Raw genomic sequence first — 16,909 nt, 5'->3', positions numbered from 1 at the left:
AGGAAATGGCATTCAAAAGCATGCGCCGGCTGCCGCCTTTCAAATGGAAACCGAGCCTCAGATCCCAGCCTGGCGCAAGCCGGCTGGGCTAATAAGTGAAAAGTAATTGCCCCAGCCAGGCTTCGGCCGTAATTGCAGCCTCGATGCGCCAATACGTGAGGCGGCAGCCTGCTGGTATCGATATTTTTGACGCCTCGCCTTATAAAGAAGACACAGGCGCACTTGTCTTGTTAGAAATGTAACATATTTTATGTCTTATTTAATCTTTCTCACAGATAATGAGAAGCCAGTCATAAGTGGATGCCCAAGTGATCAGAATGTCACCACAGACTTTGGGAATGCTACAACTGTAGTAACCTGGACACCACCTACAGCAACAGATAACTCTGGTAACCAGGCACTGACATCCTCTCACAATCCTGGAGACTACTTTCCTCTTGGAAACAACACGGTAACCTTCTATACAAACGATGATGCAGGAAATACAGGAACATGCACCTTCTTTGTAGTTGTATCTGGTAAGTGCTTGTGTTATGTTTTATTATTTAATAAGCAGTTTTGCGTTCTCTTTATAGTGTGGGCTGGCATCTGTTTTTATGCCTCCGCCCACCAAAAGTGATGCCGGAGTCTTTAAGTTTTCAGGGTGTCTGTCCGTCCGTCTGTCCTGCTTTCTCGTGATCGTGATATCTCAAGAAAGATTCAGTCATGGACTTCAAACTAAATGATACTATGTATCATCATAGAAAAAACAATCTGGTTATATTTTTGAGTAACTAGGTCAAAGGTCAGATTCTATTGGCCTTGGTATCGCGATATCTTAAGAACCAAACTTGTTGATAGTATTAATAACATAAGGAGACTGTCTCATAAGAATAAATGTAAGTAGGTTAAAGTTCACAGAGGCCAATTATTGAAATTAAATGGTTTTATCCTTGCTATTGAAATATGTAAGAATGTTGACAATACTACCAGATCAAGATGATCTGTTTATATTTTAGGGCTAGTATAGTTGTCAGTTGCCATTTGATTATAAGCATCGTGATATGTCGTGAATCATTTCATCCATTTCCTATACTGAATTCAGGGTGGAGGCATATATAGAAGACGCAGGCAAATTGTCTTGTTAGAAATGCAACATATTTTATATCTTATTTAATCTTTCTCACAGATAATGAGAAGCCAGTCATCAGTGGATGCCAAAGTGATCAGAATGTCACCACAAACTTTGGGAATGCTACAGCTGTAGTGACCTGGACACCACCTACAGCAACAGATAACTCTGGTAACCAGACACTGACATCCTCTCACAATCCTGGAGACTACTTTCCTATCGGAAACAACACAGTAACCTACACATCAACAGATGGTGCAGGAAATACAGAGACATGCACCTTTAATCTAGTTGTTACAGGCAAGTGAAGTTTATCATATAAGATAATATCATCATTATTTTATTTTCCAGCAGGTAACTTTTGCAAAATCATTAATGATGATCATCATCATTCAAATGATATTTTGTGACGTTGTTATTGTAAACAAAAATAATAATAGACTTTACGAGGTAACTTGTTAAGTGCCAGGCAAATTTGGATAAATATTAATGATGATAATGTCATATAAAAAGCAATTCAATCACATTCCCTATATTAACCCTAAAATGACTGGTTAAGCCCCCCCCCCCACTCTTTTTTCGTGATCTACGTTGTAATGCTTGATTAAAATTTAACAATGCCACTTCCCGACTTGTTTTTCTTAGAGTCTTGGGCATCTTTTGAAACAATTTTTTTGAAAATTGGACCTGCTGTCCCAAGTCACGTGACCTTTTGTCTTTCAGCCCGAAAATGGCTCATATTCGTCATTTGTGTACAAACATATGGAAATATCATTTATACAAAAAAGAGATAAAACATTGGTTGTTTGGTCTTTTGTAAAGTATAGGTGTCGAAATTAGTAATTTTTAAAGGAGTCCAGAGTTACATGTTGGGGCCATAGGCAATGGTTATCTATTATTGTTTTCTGAGAGCCATTAACCTTCATTTTAGCCTTTCGTAGTTCTATGAGGGTGATATTGCTTGTTATACTTGAACTCCAATCATGTCTCTGTTGTTTGTGTGTTTCTTTTACAGATCCAGTACAAGAAAATTGTTTTTTAATTGGTAGTTAAATTAAAACTGCCACTCTTCTTAAATGTGGCCAGAGATTAAATCTGGCTCAACTTTAGGGTCTGTTGATTTCATCAGGGTCAAGTTTCAACCCTTGAATTTGTTCATAAGTTAGTGTAACAGACAGTGTAACATAAAACATTAAATGAACAAAATCAGCTTGGTCATGGAAATGAAAATGAGAATGTAATGTCATACAGTTTCACACTTACATTCATTGTGTTACAGAAGTTCATATCTTGGAGACAATGAAATGGTTGATATTTTGCACATTATAGGAAGGTGAACTCAATATACTATACAACAAAAGAAATTTGTCAAAAGGTATGTGTTGGGCCTAACAATCCCTTCTGCCTTTAACATTTACCCATGAATGTATACAAAATTGTTTTCATAGAATGCTTGAATGGATGTTTCTTTATATTTTGCATTTGGGAGTTATTATCTCTATGGTATATATTTGAAAACTTTGATAATAATGACTTTTTATGCCTCCGTTACGAAGTAGCCGGAGGCATTATGTTTTCGGGTTGTCCGTCCGTCCGTCCGTACGTACGTCCCGTCCTCGTTATCGCGTTATCTCAAGAACCGATGGATGGATTCCTGCCAAACTTGAGTCATGTATGTATCAGGCAGAGTTAATGAACTGATTAGATTTTGGGGTCACATGGTCTAAGGTCAAAGGTCACATGGCTCATTATGTATGCGAAAATAGCTCGTGATCGCGTTATCTCAAGAATCGATAGATGGATTCCTGTCAAACTTAAGTTATGTATGTATCTTGCAGAGCTAATGAGCTGATTAGATTTTGGGGTCACAAGGTCCAAGGTCAAAGGTCACATGGCTCATTGTGTATGCAAAAATAACTAGTGATCGCGTTACCTCAAGAACTGATGGATGGATTCCTGCCAGACTTAGGTCATGTATGTATCTTGAATAGCTAATTGACTGATTAGATTTGGGGGTCACCAGGTCAAAGGTCACATGGCTTATTATTTATGCAAAAATAGCTTGTGATCACATTATCATTAGAACCGATGGATGGATTACTATGGAACACGAGAGATGTATGTATCTTGCACAGCCAATTAACTGATTAGATTTTAGGGGCATAAGGTCAAAGTTTAAAGGGTCATACATGTATATACATGTATATAATAAATAGCTTGTAATCACAGTATTCTGAGAACCTGTTAATGAATTACAATCAAACTAGAATTTGAAAAATTGCTTCTCTTCTGGTTTTATAAAATTGCTCTATGACGGAGGCATCATTGTGGACCGCGTGCAGTCGAACATCCATCTAGTTTTTGTTGTTGTCATTTTCTCCCCTTATCTAGACCCAATGGTTAATATATCCCTCTTGGTTAATGAAATGTATAATCTGACATCACCGGGGTATCCATCAAACTACGACATCAACCTTAACCTCCAGTGGACTGTGTTAGCGCCCTCTGACTACCGTGTCATGATCTCCGTAACAGACTTCAGGTCAGAGGATCTCTATGATTACCTCCACATTGGTGGAGGATTGACCTTTGACCCTGATACGTGGATGGTGCGGTTCTCTGGGACTCATGACTCACATACGGAGGTTCTACTACCAGGGAGAGAAGCTTGGATTTTGTTCTTCAGCGATTACATTACTACGAATGTAGGATTCGTTCTTGAAATTACAACTTCTAGTGAAGCAGGTGGGGTAAAGAAAGCAATATCTTTGTGATCGTAAATTTATAGTGCATAGTTTTAACTGTTTTAGTTTTGCAAGATTTATTTGATGTCTTTTACCAATGTGATTGTACTTGATATTAAGAATGATTGATATGTTTTTTGTTTTTTAATAAATCTCCTTTTATGAATCAATAAAGTTTGTACAATAAGCCCAAGGCTACCTGTTCTTTGATATGGAACAGAATAAAAGTCTACATAAAAATGTACATAATGATACATATATCAAAATTGATAATGTAACAAATAAAAAACTTTGTAATGAAAAGTGTGAGTATAACGCTGCTATTGCCTAATTTGAAGTTTCCCCTTAAGGTTTACAGTACAATAGACTTATACAGCATCTTATATTTACTTGTTTGTTTCAGAAAATATTACCAGTAATACAATTTTCGTAGATGACGGTATATGTTGTTAACGTGTCAGCCATGCCTTAACACTCTGTAGAGAAACATTTTGCAAGGTGGTATTTTTCCAATATACCGGTTTACTAACCTATTCATAGTTTATGCATACTTTTGAAACAAAGGTTGTTCTGGAGAAACTAAAACATTGCTTGAGGCTTGTCCAACATAGCAAAAAGTAAAGTATGCAGTCTGGATTCCAAGTATTATAGTTCATACATCAATAACGGGTTAATGGAATACCTTGACACCAGGTCCCCTGGAAAGAAACATCCACAAATTTGAATATATCAGTAAACCGGTATATAGTACAGTGCTATAGATCAGTTTGTAGTTAGCACATGATACAAATGATCCCCAAATATTCACAGATCTTTGACACATGGAGAAGTCCCCCTTTTTGCATTATTGAATAATCACTGCCAAAGTCATGGAAGTGCTTCATGAATAACTTTTGTTTGCCCATCTGTGTATCATAGAATCTACCATCGGTGAATAAATGTATAATGATGACAACTTTCATGAGCAGGTATCCAGTATTCTTCTCAGTGGGTTTCACAATTTTGAACAAATGACTATCTGCCCATGCGCAGCTTGTATCTACAAACTGGCTCATTAATAATTGTAAGTTATTGTTTCAAGTGCCTAAAGAAAGCATATTTTTCTTAATCTGAACATTAATGCATATGGACTGCTTTATTCTTACAGCCGGTGAATGTGGAGCATCTTTTATCTCCTGTCTAAAGAGAGATGTCTGTATTTCCAACTCGACTTCCTGTGATGGGTCGCCTATATGCTTTAATGGATATGATGAGTGGAATTGTGGTATGTAACACAGTGTTGGTTGAAGAATGCAAGCCCAGAAGATTTCTGAGCTCATCTTGAGTGCCCGGCTCATTGCTGTTTATACCCTAGTCACATGGTCAAACCGGCTTCACACCGACTCCAAAATGACAGATAGTTTACCATTAAGGGTAATGTAGTCTCGTGAGTGTGACTGGGCCGGGTAGTACATGTATCTTACCTGCATAGCTGGTGTGATACACATGTAGGCAACGTTTTTTCTGATAGTAGCGACAGTGACAGCTAGTATCAATAATTGTATGCTTCCACCATGGAAGGTGGTGCTGCAGCTGTGATACATGTAGCTTAAGAACCAACAGATTTTCACCAAACCTGCATGAAGTATATGTGTGAGCATCCAAGGAAGAAGTGAATAGATGTTGTGGGTAATATGGCACAGGGTCGCAAGAGTGTTAAGAAATAATTTTAAAAAGATCTTGATACCATGCAAATTGAATCAGACTTTGAAGAAGCATGCAAGAGCATGCAAGGATGAACACGATATTGGTTGTAATAGGTGAAAGGTCAGAGGTTACGGGGTCATAACAATGTTTAAAAATGCAAACTTGAACAGATTTGAAGCGGTTCAAACCAGAGCTGAAGGAAGTACTAAACATGAGCATCCAAGGATGAACTCATAGCATTTTTAGTGTAAAGGGTCACAGGTCACAAAAGTGTTTAAAATGTTTTGTCCCCACGGTAAAGTGCAAAGCATTTAATCAATTCAAACCAAATTTAGCTCTAGTATATGTTTAATCATGTAAGGACGCACTGATCAGATTTGGAGTGTAAGGTCTCAGTGTCAATAAAGTGTAACAATTAAAGAAAATACATGTGTATTGTGACTGCAAAAATATAAAAACCGTTGAAGCTATCATTACAAAACATGTTACAAGTTTGTATGAGCATGTAGGAATGAGCTCATTGGAATTTAGGTGTAAGATATCATAGGTGATAGATCTCATGAAATAAGAAATATTTTATATAAACAGTGACGAGTGACCAAACACTGAACCAATTTCCACCAAACTTGGCTCAAGCGTGAATGTCAATGAGCATAAAAAGATTTAAAACAAAGAGTTTGGTTCATGAGGTTGGTGATTATAGTGACCGGTGGTCATTTGCTTGACCAGTTATGAGGCATGGTCAGCTGTGCTTAACCAGTTATTTGGCATGAACAATTATATCAGGTGGTTTGAATCCTAATATTAAAATTGTGGGGCATAGGCAAGACCATGCATGTTTGATTTAATTTTTTTTTAATATGAAAGCTTGACAGCTTACCAGCAATTTTGCCAGAATTGTTTACTCTTAATTGCTTGTTTGTACATTTTTGTATTTATAATAATGATACTAGTGATGATGATGAGAATAGTAATAATAATATATTAATGATTGTGATGAATAAGAAGAAGAAGGAGAAGAGGAACAGGAAGGATAAAAAGAAGAAGGAGAAGGGGAGAGGAAGAGGAGGAAGAAATGAATTTCTGTAAAGTACATTGAATGAACTAACTTATATGCCTGTGTAAATGACAGTTTAATCATATTTCATACTTTTCATTCTTCCCATAACACCAGACCCAAGCTGTCCTTCTTCTGATATTCAGACAATTTCCACCTCGATGCCCTACTCTGTCATTTCTGACAACTACCCATTAGCCTACGGCAATGACATTGAGTGCATATGGGTACTCCAAGCAGAGGCTTACCACTCCCTCGTCATCGACATCCTAAACTTCTATTTGGAAGATGGCTACGACTTCTTCTACATCGGGATTGGCCACGATCGATCGGAGCGGGGTTCACTTGTCGTAAGGCTGACCGGATATATTGCGTCAACAAGATACTATCTTGGGATCGAGTCATATCTGTATTTTTATACTGATTACTCAATTGGATACTCTGGGTTCGTTCTAAATGTGACATCCATTCCATTTGAATGTAAGTAGGAGGACGCTGTACTAAAAATGCCCAATCTCTTGATCTTCTTCGAAATGATGAATACTAAAACATGAACGTATATTGTTTTGGGTAACTGATAGTAGAAGTGGTCCTAGAATTATTATTAGTAGTAGTAGTAGCAGTCGTAAGAGCACTGGTAGAAGTAGTAGTGGTGAAATTAGAAAAGTAGTTGCATATGAAAGAAACCAAGATGTTATTAAAAATATGAGTATATGATAATGGTGAGGGCATTGAGTTACCCTGTTTAAATAAAACGAATTAATAAAATAAATAAATACAAATTGAGTTTATTTAGGACCATAATGTATTTGTCTCCTTTGCACTTATCTGTTTGAGGCTATTCAGTGTGTTTCTTGTTCAAGAAAGCATAGTTCAGAATTATCAAATTCTCTTAAAATGCAGTATATCTGCAAGTGGTGAAGATAACATAACATATTCCTTTGAATAGTGTTTGCTCAAAAAATGCATGCTCATAGAGACGAGTTTTCATATTCTTCCTCAGTAACTGAGTCTTGTGATGCAGACCAAAGAGTTCCAGTGGGATCTGCTTGTGATGGAGTTACTGATTGTGTTGATGATTCAGATGAATTTGGATGCGGTAAGTTGATTATTTCCCCATTTCTCTCTATTGTCATTGGGGTAAGATAGCTGGCACAGTCAGTACTTCGTCTCCCTTTGTCTCCCTCTCAGACAAATGATTGAGGCTTCAAGTCTTGCTCAAAGAGATGACTGGAGCATGTCCTTTGGGTAAATGTTAGGTGATTAAATGATATTAGCTATTATCCATTATTGAATGATTGAATTGACATATATTTCCATCATCACAATAAAATATGGAATATCATTACAGATAAATATTTAAAAATTACCGCCATCCCCCCCCCCCCCCCACCCATGAAAAACTTAATGGAAACAATAAATTTCAAAACAGATGAAAGTATAAACCAAAGTACAAATGGAAAATGGTGTGTCTAAAGCCATTATGCAGGTGTCATTTGTAAGACGCACCTTTTGACCCCCGGGGATGGTGCGTCATGGTTGCGTCATGTTCCCCAAAATCGCGACGCACAGTACCGTCATGGCCGCAAAATGTTGTCACAATACTGACCCATATGTGCGTCGTAGTAAGTCACTTTACCACGTTGCGTCATTTGGTGTGTCAATGGGACCGTCACTTTCTCGAAGCAGAAGTGTTTCTCAAATGTGCGTCATTGGCTAGTCATTTTCATGAAATGGTGTGTCATATGTTTGACTCAAATGTGCGTCGATGGAATGTAATGGTGTGTCACTTTCTGTGACGGAAGGTGCGTCATGGTATCAAAATGTACGACTCACATCGGTACAATGACGCACCATTCCCGGGGGTCAAGAGGTGTGTCTTACAAATGACAAGTGCATTAAGGTTTGACAATTGAATGCATCATGCGCACAAGAAATAACAGCATGTGTTGTCAGAAAAGAAAAATGAATTGCATTTCTGTATAAATGATGCATTATACAGAGAGAGAACCAATGTTTCTAGTACCAATAGAGTCCTTTAAATGAATTGTTAATCAAACAGACTGTAAAATAGAAGGCAGAGATTTCCAAAGTTTAGGAACAACATAATTTAGGGAATTGTTTAATGCATTAGAAGAAGCGTAGGTTTGGAAGAAGGGAGTTTGAGAAGAATTGTTGCTTAAATGATGCAATTTTTCATTGATTGATATCATAAAAGTGTAAAGTTTGTAATATTCTAAACACAGGTTGTCGAGGGAGCTAAGAAAGGGGGATGAGAACAAAGTTGTTATACCCTATTTTTGAGCCTGTATAATTTGAGTAACTTAACCGCCCCCCCCCCTTGACATTTTTCGCGATAATTTTTTAACGCAAGAAAATGTTGCACTGAAATTTTGTGGCTTTTTTCTTTCGAGTCTTGCGCATCTTTTGAAAGATTTTTTTTGAAAATCAGACCTACCATTACAAAGTCATGTGTCCTTTTGTCTTTGCATGTCAGCCGGAAATCGCTCAATTTTGTGATTTGTGTACAAAACATATGGAAATCTCATTTTTCAAATAAAGAGATAAAACATTGGTTATTTGGTCTTGTTTATAGTTTAGGTGTTTATTTTAGGGGTCAAAATAGTTGAATTATAGTTGGAAATGAAATAAAACAACAAAAACAATAAAATACATGAGTTAAAAAAACAAAGAAATACATAAGAAATTATCAAAACAATAAATAACATAAGGAATAACCTGGCTCTTCCAATTTTTTTGGCTGTATTATTATCCCAAATGGTCTAAATAATATATGTAGTGAAAATTAATGTTTAAATATGAAGAATATATGATTTATGGATAAACATGTGAATTTTATTACCATATTTGCATAAATTACCATAAATATGCAAATAGTGAAATTTTCAAAAAAATTGAAATTACCATAGTATTCTATACACTTCACTTGACATGCATGCAAATTTTTGCGGCGATAGGTCATTTCACGGCCGAGATCATAGGGGGAGCCTTGGAAGCCCCCCCCCCGGGCTATGCAGTTTCAAAATAGCCCGGGCTATATAGGGTTAAGGGATGTTGCGTCGTCCAGACAGAATTGGAATACATACATGTAATATGTGGTAAAATGAATGCATTATATGACATGTGATGATTTCAAACTTTAGCTTTACTTTTGTAAGGTTTATATAGGCCTCTATATGTTTGTTATTTCATCGGTACATTGTGAAGAGTCAACGTTTTGCTGAATTGTACTTTTATTTACATAGAATGCAATATTTGTTCCTGGTTGTATTAAAGCAAACATTCCCCTTACATGTGATGATGGAAACATGAATATGATGTTTTTTTTAATTTGTGTTTTCGCCCTTTCTTCGCAGTGTGCCAAGACGATCAATTTCAGTGCAATGGGATTTGTCGCCCTCTTTCAATCCTCTGTGATGGAGTGATAGATTGCGAGGGTTTTTCGGATGAGGAGGACTGTCGTAAGTAGTTTGTATCAAGGTTAAAACTCCACACTGGATTACAATAATGTTATCCAGCAATGAATTTGTTTTTTCTTTGGTGTTAAGACTGGATTGCAAAATTGGTCAGGGAATTTTCTTCATAGATAAAATATCTGTGACAAAGTCATTTACATGCATGTATAGCGGTCTTTTACATATTTTTTATTGAAGTCAACTGTAGCAAAACAAGATGTTTCCATGTAATTCTGATTTAGAGTGCATATATGTGACATTGTTACCGGTACCGATAAATATCAACGTTTATGTAATATTGTTCATTATGCCAGGGGGAATCAGGTATATACCAGTTTAAAAAAAAATTCTTTGTTCCATAAAATGATAAAACATACTGAAATAATCTGTTATCCATGGATTACGTCAGTAGTGAATCAATTGATTGAAAAGTGCATTTTGTTTTCTTTGATGGTTTTTTCTAGCACGCTGTGAGCCAATCAAGGAAAGCTCCTGCCTTGGCCTCCTTCCATACTACCAGACCTACTACCCTAGCAGTCTGGCAGCCATCAACCAGACACTTGCTATTGAAAGTTTCAGTGTATTGAGCACTGCTGCCACCACCTGCCACACTGATGCATCTCTCTTCCTCTGCGCCATCCTCTTCCCGGAATGCATCCATGATGGGCCCACGGCCAGACCGTGCCAAACCACATGTGAAGCTGTCAGGAGTGCATGCTCGTCTGCTTTTGAGAGCTTGACTGGGTCTCCCTGGGCGATTGCTTGCGAGGAGGAGTTCAGCAACGCTAGTCCTCTCAACGATGGTTCTCTTGCTGATGGTTTGCTCTGCAGAGGGCCAGAAGGAGGTGAGAATGAGGGCGTGATAGTGATTGAAGCTAGGCCGAGTAATCTAACTTTTGGAGCAAAGTTCTTTGAAGTTACCCATACACTACACTAGCAATATCCATTGGTCAATTTCTCTAACAAGCAGTTACATGAGAGTGATGATCGAACCATGATCATGATTATGATACCGTAATTAATGGTGTATAAACCGCCCTCGTGTATTAACCGCACCCCTCTTTTTCCGCCCTAAAAAAAAATTATAGAAAATAAATTCTTCTTTTTTTTTTCTTTTTTTTCTGCCTACTTTGTCGGCAGCAAGCCAGGTCCGTGTTAAGAAACCCACGCGGGAAGGCCTTTCATTTAACTGCGAGGTGCAGCTGAATGTGTAAGATCATTAATGTAAATTAAAAGACAGTACAGGACCTAGGATAGAACCTTGTGGTACGCCGTGTAATAGAAGAAAAATTGGAGGAATTATTATTATAAACTACATATTGAGATCTATCAGAAAGATTACTTTCAAACCAAGATGACAGACACATTTGAGTGTTGTTCTAGTTTCCGAGTGGTGAGTCAACACACTGATTACTGAGCTGGGAGACATTGCCAGGCATAGCGCCAGGTGGAGGGGCATAAATCGAAAGTTTAAAAAAACTTTGAATTTTTTTCGGCGCCAAAAAGGGTGGTTAATACACCGTTAAGTACATGTATAATCAAGAAAATTATGTTTTCATATTGAATTTCATGCTACGTATGGTATTCAGCATGAAACGATATGAATTAGGGATGATAATAATACATGCAAGAATGTATTTCATGATGTAAATCATCAAGAAATAGTTTAGATCTCGGAAAGATTTAAAAAGACTTGTTAGGTTTCTCATTTTAATGCCTCTGTTACATAGTAGCCGAAGGCATTATGTTATGTTTTCGGTTTGTTCGTCCGTCTGTACGTCCCATTCTCGGGATCACGTTATCTCAAGAACCGATTAATGGATTCCCGCCAAACTTACATCATGTATGTATCTTGCAGAGCCGATGAACTGATTAGATTTTGAGGTCACAGGGTCAAAGGTCACAGGGCTCATTATGTATGCAAAAACAGCTCGTGATCACGTTATCATTAGAACAGATGGATGGATTACTATCAAACTCAAAACTTGTATGTATTTTGCAGAGCCAATGAACTGAGTAGATGTTTGGGGTCATGAGGTCAAAGGTCATGGGGCTCATTATGTATGCAAAAATAGCTTGTGAACGCTTCTCATTAGGACTAACGCATACATGCCAAATGTTCAGATTAAAGAGGAACATTCCTCTTTTTGGGAGAAGAAAATTATCATTTTAATGCAGGTGTTCCTCTTCCTGTACAAATTTGTCTGTAGTATTGAATAGGAGAGTTAGGATTGTTCCTCTTTTTTTTGAAAATAGCATAATTTGTACAGATTTCTGATTTTCAAATGTTGGCATGTATGCTAACGGATGGATTACTATCAAACTCAGGACATGTATTTATCTTGCAGAGCCAATGAACTGATTAGATTTTAGGACGATTAGATCAAAGATCAAAAGGTCATGAATGTATATGAAAACAAGCTTGTAATCACAGTATTCTGAGAACCTGTTTATGGTTTTTAATACGATCAAACTTGAATTTTAAAAATTGATTCTGTTGTGGTTTGTAAAATCGCTCTATGGCGGAGGCATCATTTTCGACTACGCGCAGTTGAAGGTCCATCTAGTTTTAAAGTGAATATCCCCTGAAAAGCATTGTTTTTAAATGCCCTGATATTTGATTACATGTTATGGCCACCGTACATGTTACGATGGTACACCTCCAACTGGTTGCATCACATATCCCGCCCCTCAGTCGCAGACCAGTTTTGATCGTAGTCAGATCGTAAGGTGTGGTAGCCTTAAGCAGTGGCGGATCCAAAGGGGGGCCTGGAAAACAACGTGTAAAAACACGTGATTTTTACGTTTTGGGGGGATGGGCCCAAGGGGGGGGGGGGGGGTGCAAATTTTAAAATTTCTGAGGGCCAAAAAACAAAAAATGTGCTCACTACCCCCCCCCCCCCTTCATTAAGATGCAGCAATCAAGATGTAGTGCATTTTTTCTCATTTTAGTGATTCCAAAATTTCTCGGTATACACCAATTCTTGTGTACCGTTACTACATAATCAAACCTCGGTTTTGCTCAGAGAGATTCTTTAACAATAGAACTGCATGACCTGGGGGGTGTTTCACAAAGATCCTATTAGTTGAACTTAAAAATTATGGATGGCCGTTTGTAGCCTTAAAATAAAATATATTCAAAAGCGAATATTCAAGCATTTTAGACTTTTTATAAATTCCACATCAAGAACATGTAATCTCCTTGATAATATAAAATATGAATGCTTTGAATCAACATTATATGCCTTTTAAAGATAAAGACCAGTTATGGTTATGCGATTGCATTGTGAAAGAAACATTGTGGAATCGATCAGAAAAGGTTGATCATCTAGCATATAAGTATTGGTGTGTACTGCAAGGTTCTGGTATCATCAAAATGATAAGAAATTTGGCCCAGTCTTCATAAAGTTACAAGCACTGTACACAGAAATATATATATGGGACTACGCATACGTGCGCAACACGTGTGTTTTTATCTCTCACACACCAATAGATAAACTAATTTACCAAATATATCAATTAGTAGGCGGTTTCCCGGCAATTTTTTTATCATCATGTATTATTCAAAACATATTCTTTCACATGATTGGTAATACATGTAAGAGCTTCCATTTCATTTTTTGAGATTGGGGCGTTTCCAATACTGGCCTTTACCTTTAAAATAACTTTTACAAAATACTTTCATGAATGCTAACTGCTTTCCATGATTGTTAAGTCCAACTTAAAGTCGATCTTAGTCTTTGTGAAACACCTCCAGAACTCAACTTTATCTTTTAGAATCTATATTTGTTGCACTTGATTTGATCTTGTCAGACATCACCAACACCATGATCTGTGGCACCAGGCCGGTCTTCAATGAAACAGTTGAGAGGATCGTTGGAGGCGAGGGCTCCGACCTAGGAGAGTGGCCTTGGATTGGATCACTAAGCCGGGGTGCTACCAATCATCAATGCGGGGCAACCGTCATCAGCAGAGAATGGGCTATTACTGCAGCACACTGTGTGTAAGTAATAATAATCTTTTAAAGTCCACTCCAAATTTTATTAAGTTAAACCGAAAATGGAAATTCTTTTTGCCCAATTGATTGTGAGCCCTTGAATGTACTAATAGAAGTGTAGCCAAAGGATAGGGAGATGATTGGCACCAACACCCCTCCATGAATAATCAGAGAAACAGACGTTTTAATGAAAGTGGACAAAAATAAGAAAGTTATAAATATTTAAAATTTGTAATCACTGTACGTATGGGCACTACCCATTGGCTTAATCAGTATTGTGACTGTTCACATTGATTTAGTGATCTCCTAAAGTGTATTTCAAACATTCATAACTCCCTTAAAGGTACTATGTCCCATTTGCAGGCCAAAAAAATGAAAAAGTTAAATTCCAACTGCATTTGAAAGATAATACTAATTTAGAACTTCCCTAAAAAAGGTGGGGCTTGAAAATGTCTTCAAGTGGGAAAATAATGATTATTGTCAAATCGACTTTAGGGCTATAGAGCCCAAAAGTAATAGTCTTGATTTTCAGACATGGTCATACGTTTTATACTGCACAAAGATTCAATCAGTTTAATCTTGGCCATCACAAGAAGTGGGTTATTGATGTAGACAAATGCTCATGTACCCTTTACAACTCTTTTCATGTATGTTAGTACCAAAGAAGAAAAAAAGCCAGTCAGTCACTCAATAGTGTCTGACAGTGAAGTCTAGCAAGTAAACGGGTTTCCTTGCATAATTTGAATATGAGGACACTGCTAACGTTTAAATTTCACAGATAGGACATACATGACATATTCATAATTCCTGCAAAGTTCTACAGAATTTGAGGTTGGCTGCAAAAGGGACATAGTACCTTTAATATTGGTCTAATTTATTTCAAATTTTTGCATTTTGTTTCTCTTCTTGTTCTGCTTTTATACAAATTGAACTTGTTTCAAAGATTCTATTAGTGCCCTTTAAAGAATTTTGATTGCACACAAAAATCTGTCATGTACAAAGTGTCAATGCATTTGCTGTTGGTGCCCCCACTTGCCACTGAATTGAACATGCTGGCTATACGCTCATCCTCATTGCAGTACCATAGCATGTAAAAGAAAGCTTATGAAAATGAAATGATGAACATACAACACTCTTGTATTCATTTACAGAATGAACAAAACTAAGGTTTTTTAGTGTGATACAGTGAGTGCTAATATACAAATATACACTGTCGTGAGAGGATCCGGTTGAAACTATGGGCTCAAGGTACCTGCAATGCTGCAAAATGGCACTATTGCAGTCACCGAGGGCCCACAGTTTTTTAATCCAGAGACTCAAATAAAGGCAGTGTATTTTTGTTTTATATACTTCATTCATATATGCATTGTTCATTGCTTGGTTAAAGATTTTGCAGTAAAAATCAAAGAATTCAAACTACCCGCTGTATATAGCCATTCCTGTCGCCTTGTCATTATGGGGATTGAAAATTCAGCAAGCGTACAGGATTTCAAATGCCTGCAGCAGGCAACTCCCGTGGTGCCACAGCACTCACGCCATGAGCCGCATGACCTGAATAAGTTATTCTGCTTGATAATAAATTACCTCTGCACCTCTGCGCGTCGGGTCAAATCACAGGGCCGACATTGCAAGCCCTAAATTTTGCAGTGATTACTCATGCATAGGATGTCAACAGAATGTCGTATTCTCATACTCAACGTCAAAGTTAAATTTACTTTGATACTTTACGCGCTGCGACATGAGTACTGTGTTAAGTTTTGCTAGCCATAAATAATACTTTTTGCAAAATAGTATTTTTGATCAACACTTTTAACCAATCAATGAACAAGAATATATGTATGACGTATATATACAGTATATCGTCGTTCTTATTCATATTAAATTGCCTTTGATTCTAGTGGAGCTTTTGACACCATCACCGTCGGTATCATCAGCATCTCGAACGGCAACACATCGTACCAACACACATCGTCGTTGGAGATTACGTCTCATCCAAACTTCACTAGCACTTCTGGTGGTGATGACATCGCTGTGCTCAAACTTGTGGATCCCATACCCGCGTTTAGTGATTTCCTCAGACCCGCCTGCCTGGCCACGGTCGGGGATGAGATTAATAACTATAAGACTTGCTTCATAGCAGGGTGGGGTGACACGACAGAGGGTGAGTCTATGTGCATGCAGTTTTAAGATTGAAAACACTTTCATCATATCCCGAATCTGAAAGCAGCTCATATTTTACCCAAGTATGTGTGTTATTTAGGGTATGCGTATGCATGTTCCCTCCCTTTTAAAGCAACCCCTGAAGTCTGGTGTGTAAAGTCAATGCAGACCAATTTTTTTTTGTTTATTACGAGCCGGACTTCGTTGCGTGAAAAGTACCCCTTTACCAGAGATTTTGGGAACATGAATGCAGTCCCTCCGTTCCCGGGGGGGGGGGGGGGGGGGGGGGGGGGGGGGGGGGCAGGCTTGCTAGTCGGCGTAAGTTAATCCCTGCAGCAGTAAATATCTCATGTATATTTCACTTACACCATTAGTTGTCCACACCCTCTTACTCAGACCAACTTGCCACGATTAAGTTAACACAACCTTCCACCGACCAGCATAACTTCCGGAAGTGGTGGCACCTACACTAGTATACCTCAACCTACCTTCTGCATAAACCGTGCAAAATCTAATTTTCATTTTATTTTAACAAACAACCCTCGTGAAAGGTCACAGATACTCCCGAGTGTAAGTGAGAGCATCCACACAGTTAATTACGCTACCCCTCTAGTCGTGTTAGCTTGTTACTCCTTGATAAATCCAGGAGTAAATTGGTCAAGGTAAAGGTAGGCGTAG

The 16,909-nt window shown here is 37.7% G+C and overlaps 1 protein-coding gene across 4 annotated transcripts in view; it reads left to right on the top strand.

The window, feature by feature from the left end:
• LOC578156 (hyalin) overlaps positions 1 to 16,909 on the top strand; it is a 60,955-nt gene that overhangs the window by 40,769 nt on the left and 3,277 nt on the right. For 3 of the 4 annotated variants that reach the window (XM_030983296.1, XM_030983295.1, XM_030983294.1), the window contains 10 exons: positions 276 to 518; positions 1,169 to 1,411; positions 3,503 to 3,856; positions 5,003 to 5,119; positions 6,716 to 7,078; positions 7,602 to 7,697; positions 9,976 to 10,080; positions 10,539 to 10,919; positions 13,888 to 14,077; positions 15,970 to 16,232. In XM_030983296.1, coding sequence (XP_030839156.1) covers positions 276 to 518; positions 1,169 to 1,411; positions 3,503 to 3,856; positions 5,003 to 5,119; positions 6,716 to 7,078; positions 7,602 to 7,697; positions 9,976 to 10,080; positions 10,539 to 10,919; positions 13,888 to 14,077; positions 15,970 to 16,232 — 2,355 coding nt within the window. The remainder of the gene's footprint in view (positions 1 to 275; positions 519 to 1,168; positions 1,412 to 3,502; positions 3,857 to 5,002; positions 5,120 to 6,715; positions 7,079 to 7,601; positions 7,698 to 9,975; positions 10,081 to 10,538; positions 10,920 to 13,887; positions 14,078 to 15,969; positions 16,233 to 16,909) is intronic. The other variant, XM_030983297.1, reaches the window with a different exon arrangement.

The sequence above is a fragment of the Strongylocentrotus purpuratus genome, unplaced genomic scaffold (assembly GCF_000002235.5).
Source record: "Strongylocentrotus purpuratus isolate Spur 01 unplaced genomic scaffold, Spur_5.0 spur5_scaffold_13, whole genome shotgun sequence".
Taxonomy (NCBI): domain Eukaryota; kingdom Metazoa; phylum Echinodermata; class Echinoidea; order Camarodonta; family Strongylocentrotidae; genus Strongylocentrotus; species Strongylocentrotus purpuratus.
This window is presented reverse-complemented; position numbering and strand designations above follow the sequence as displayed.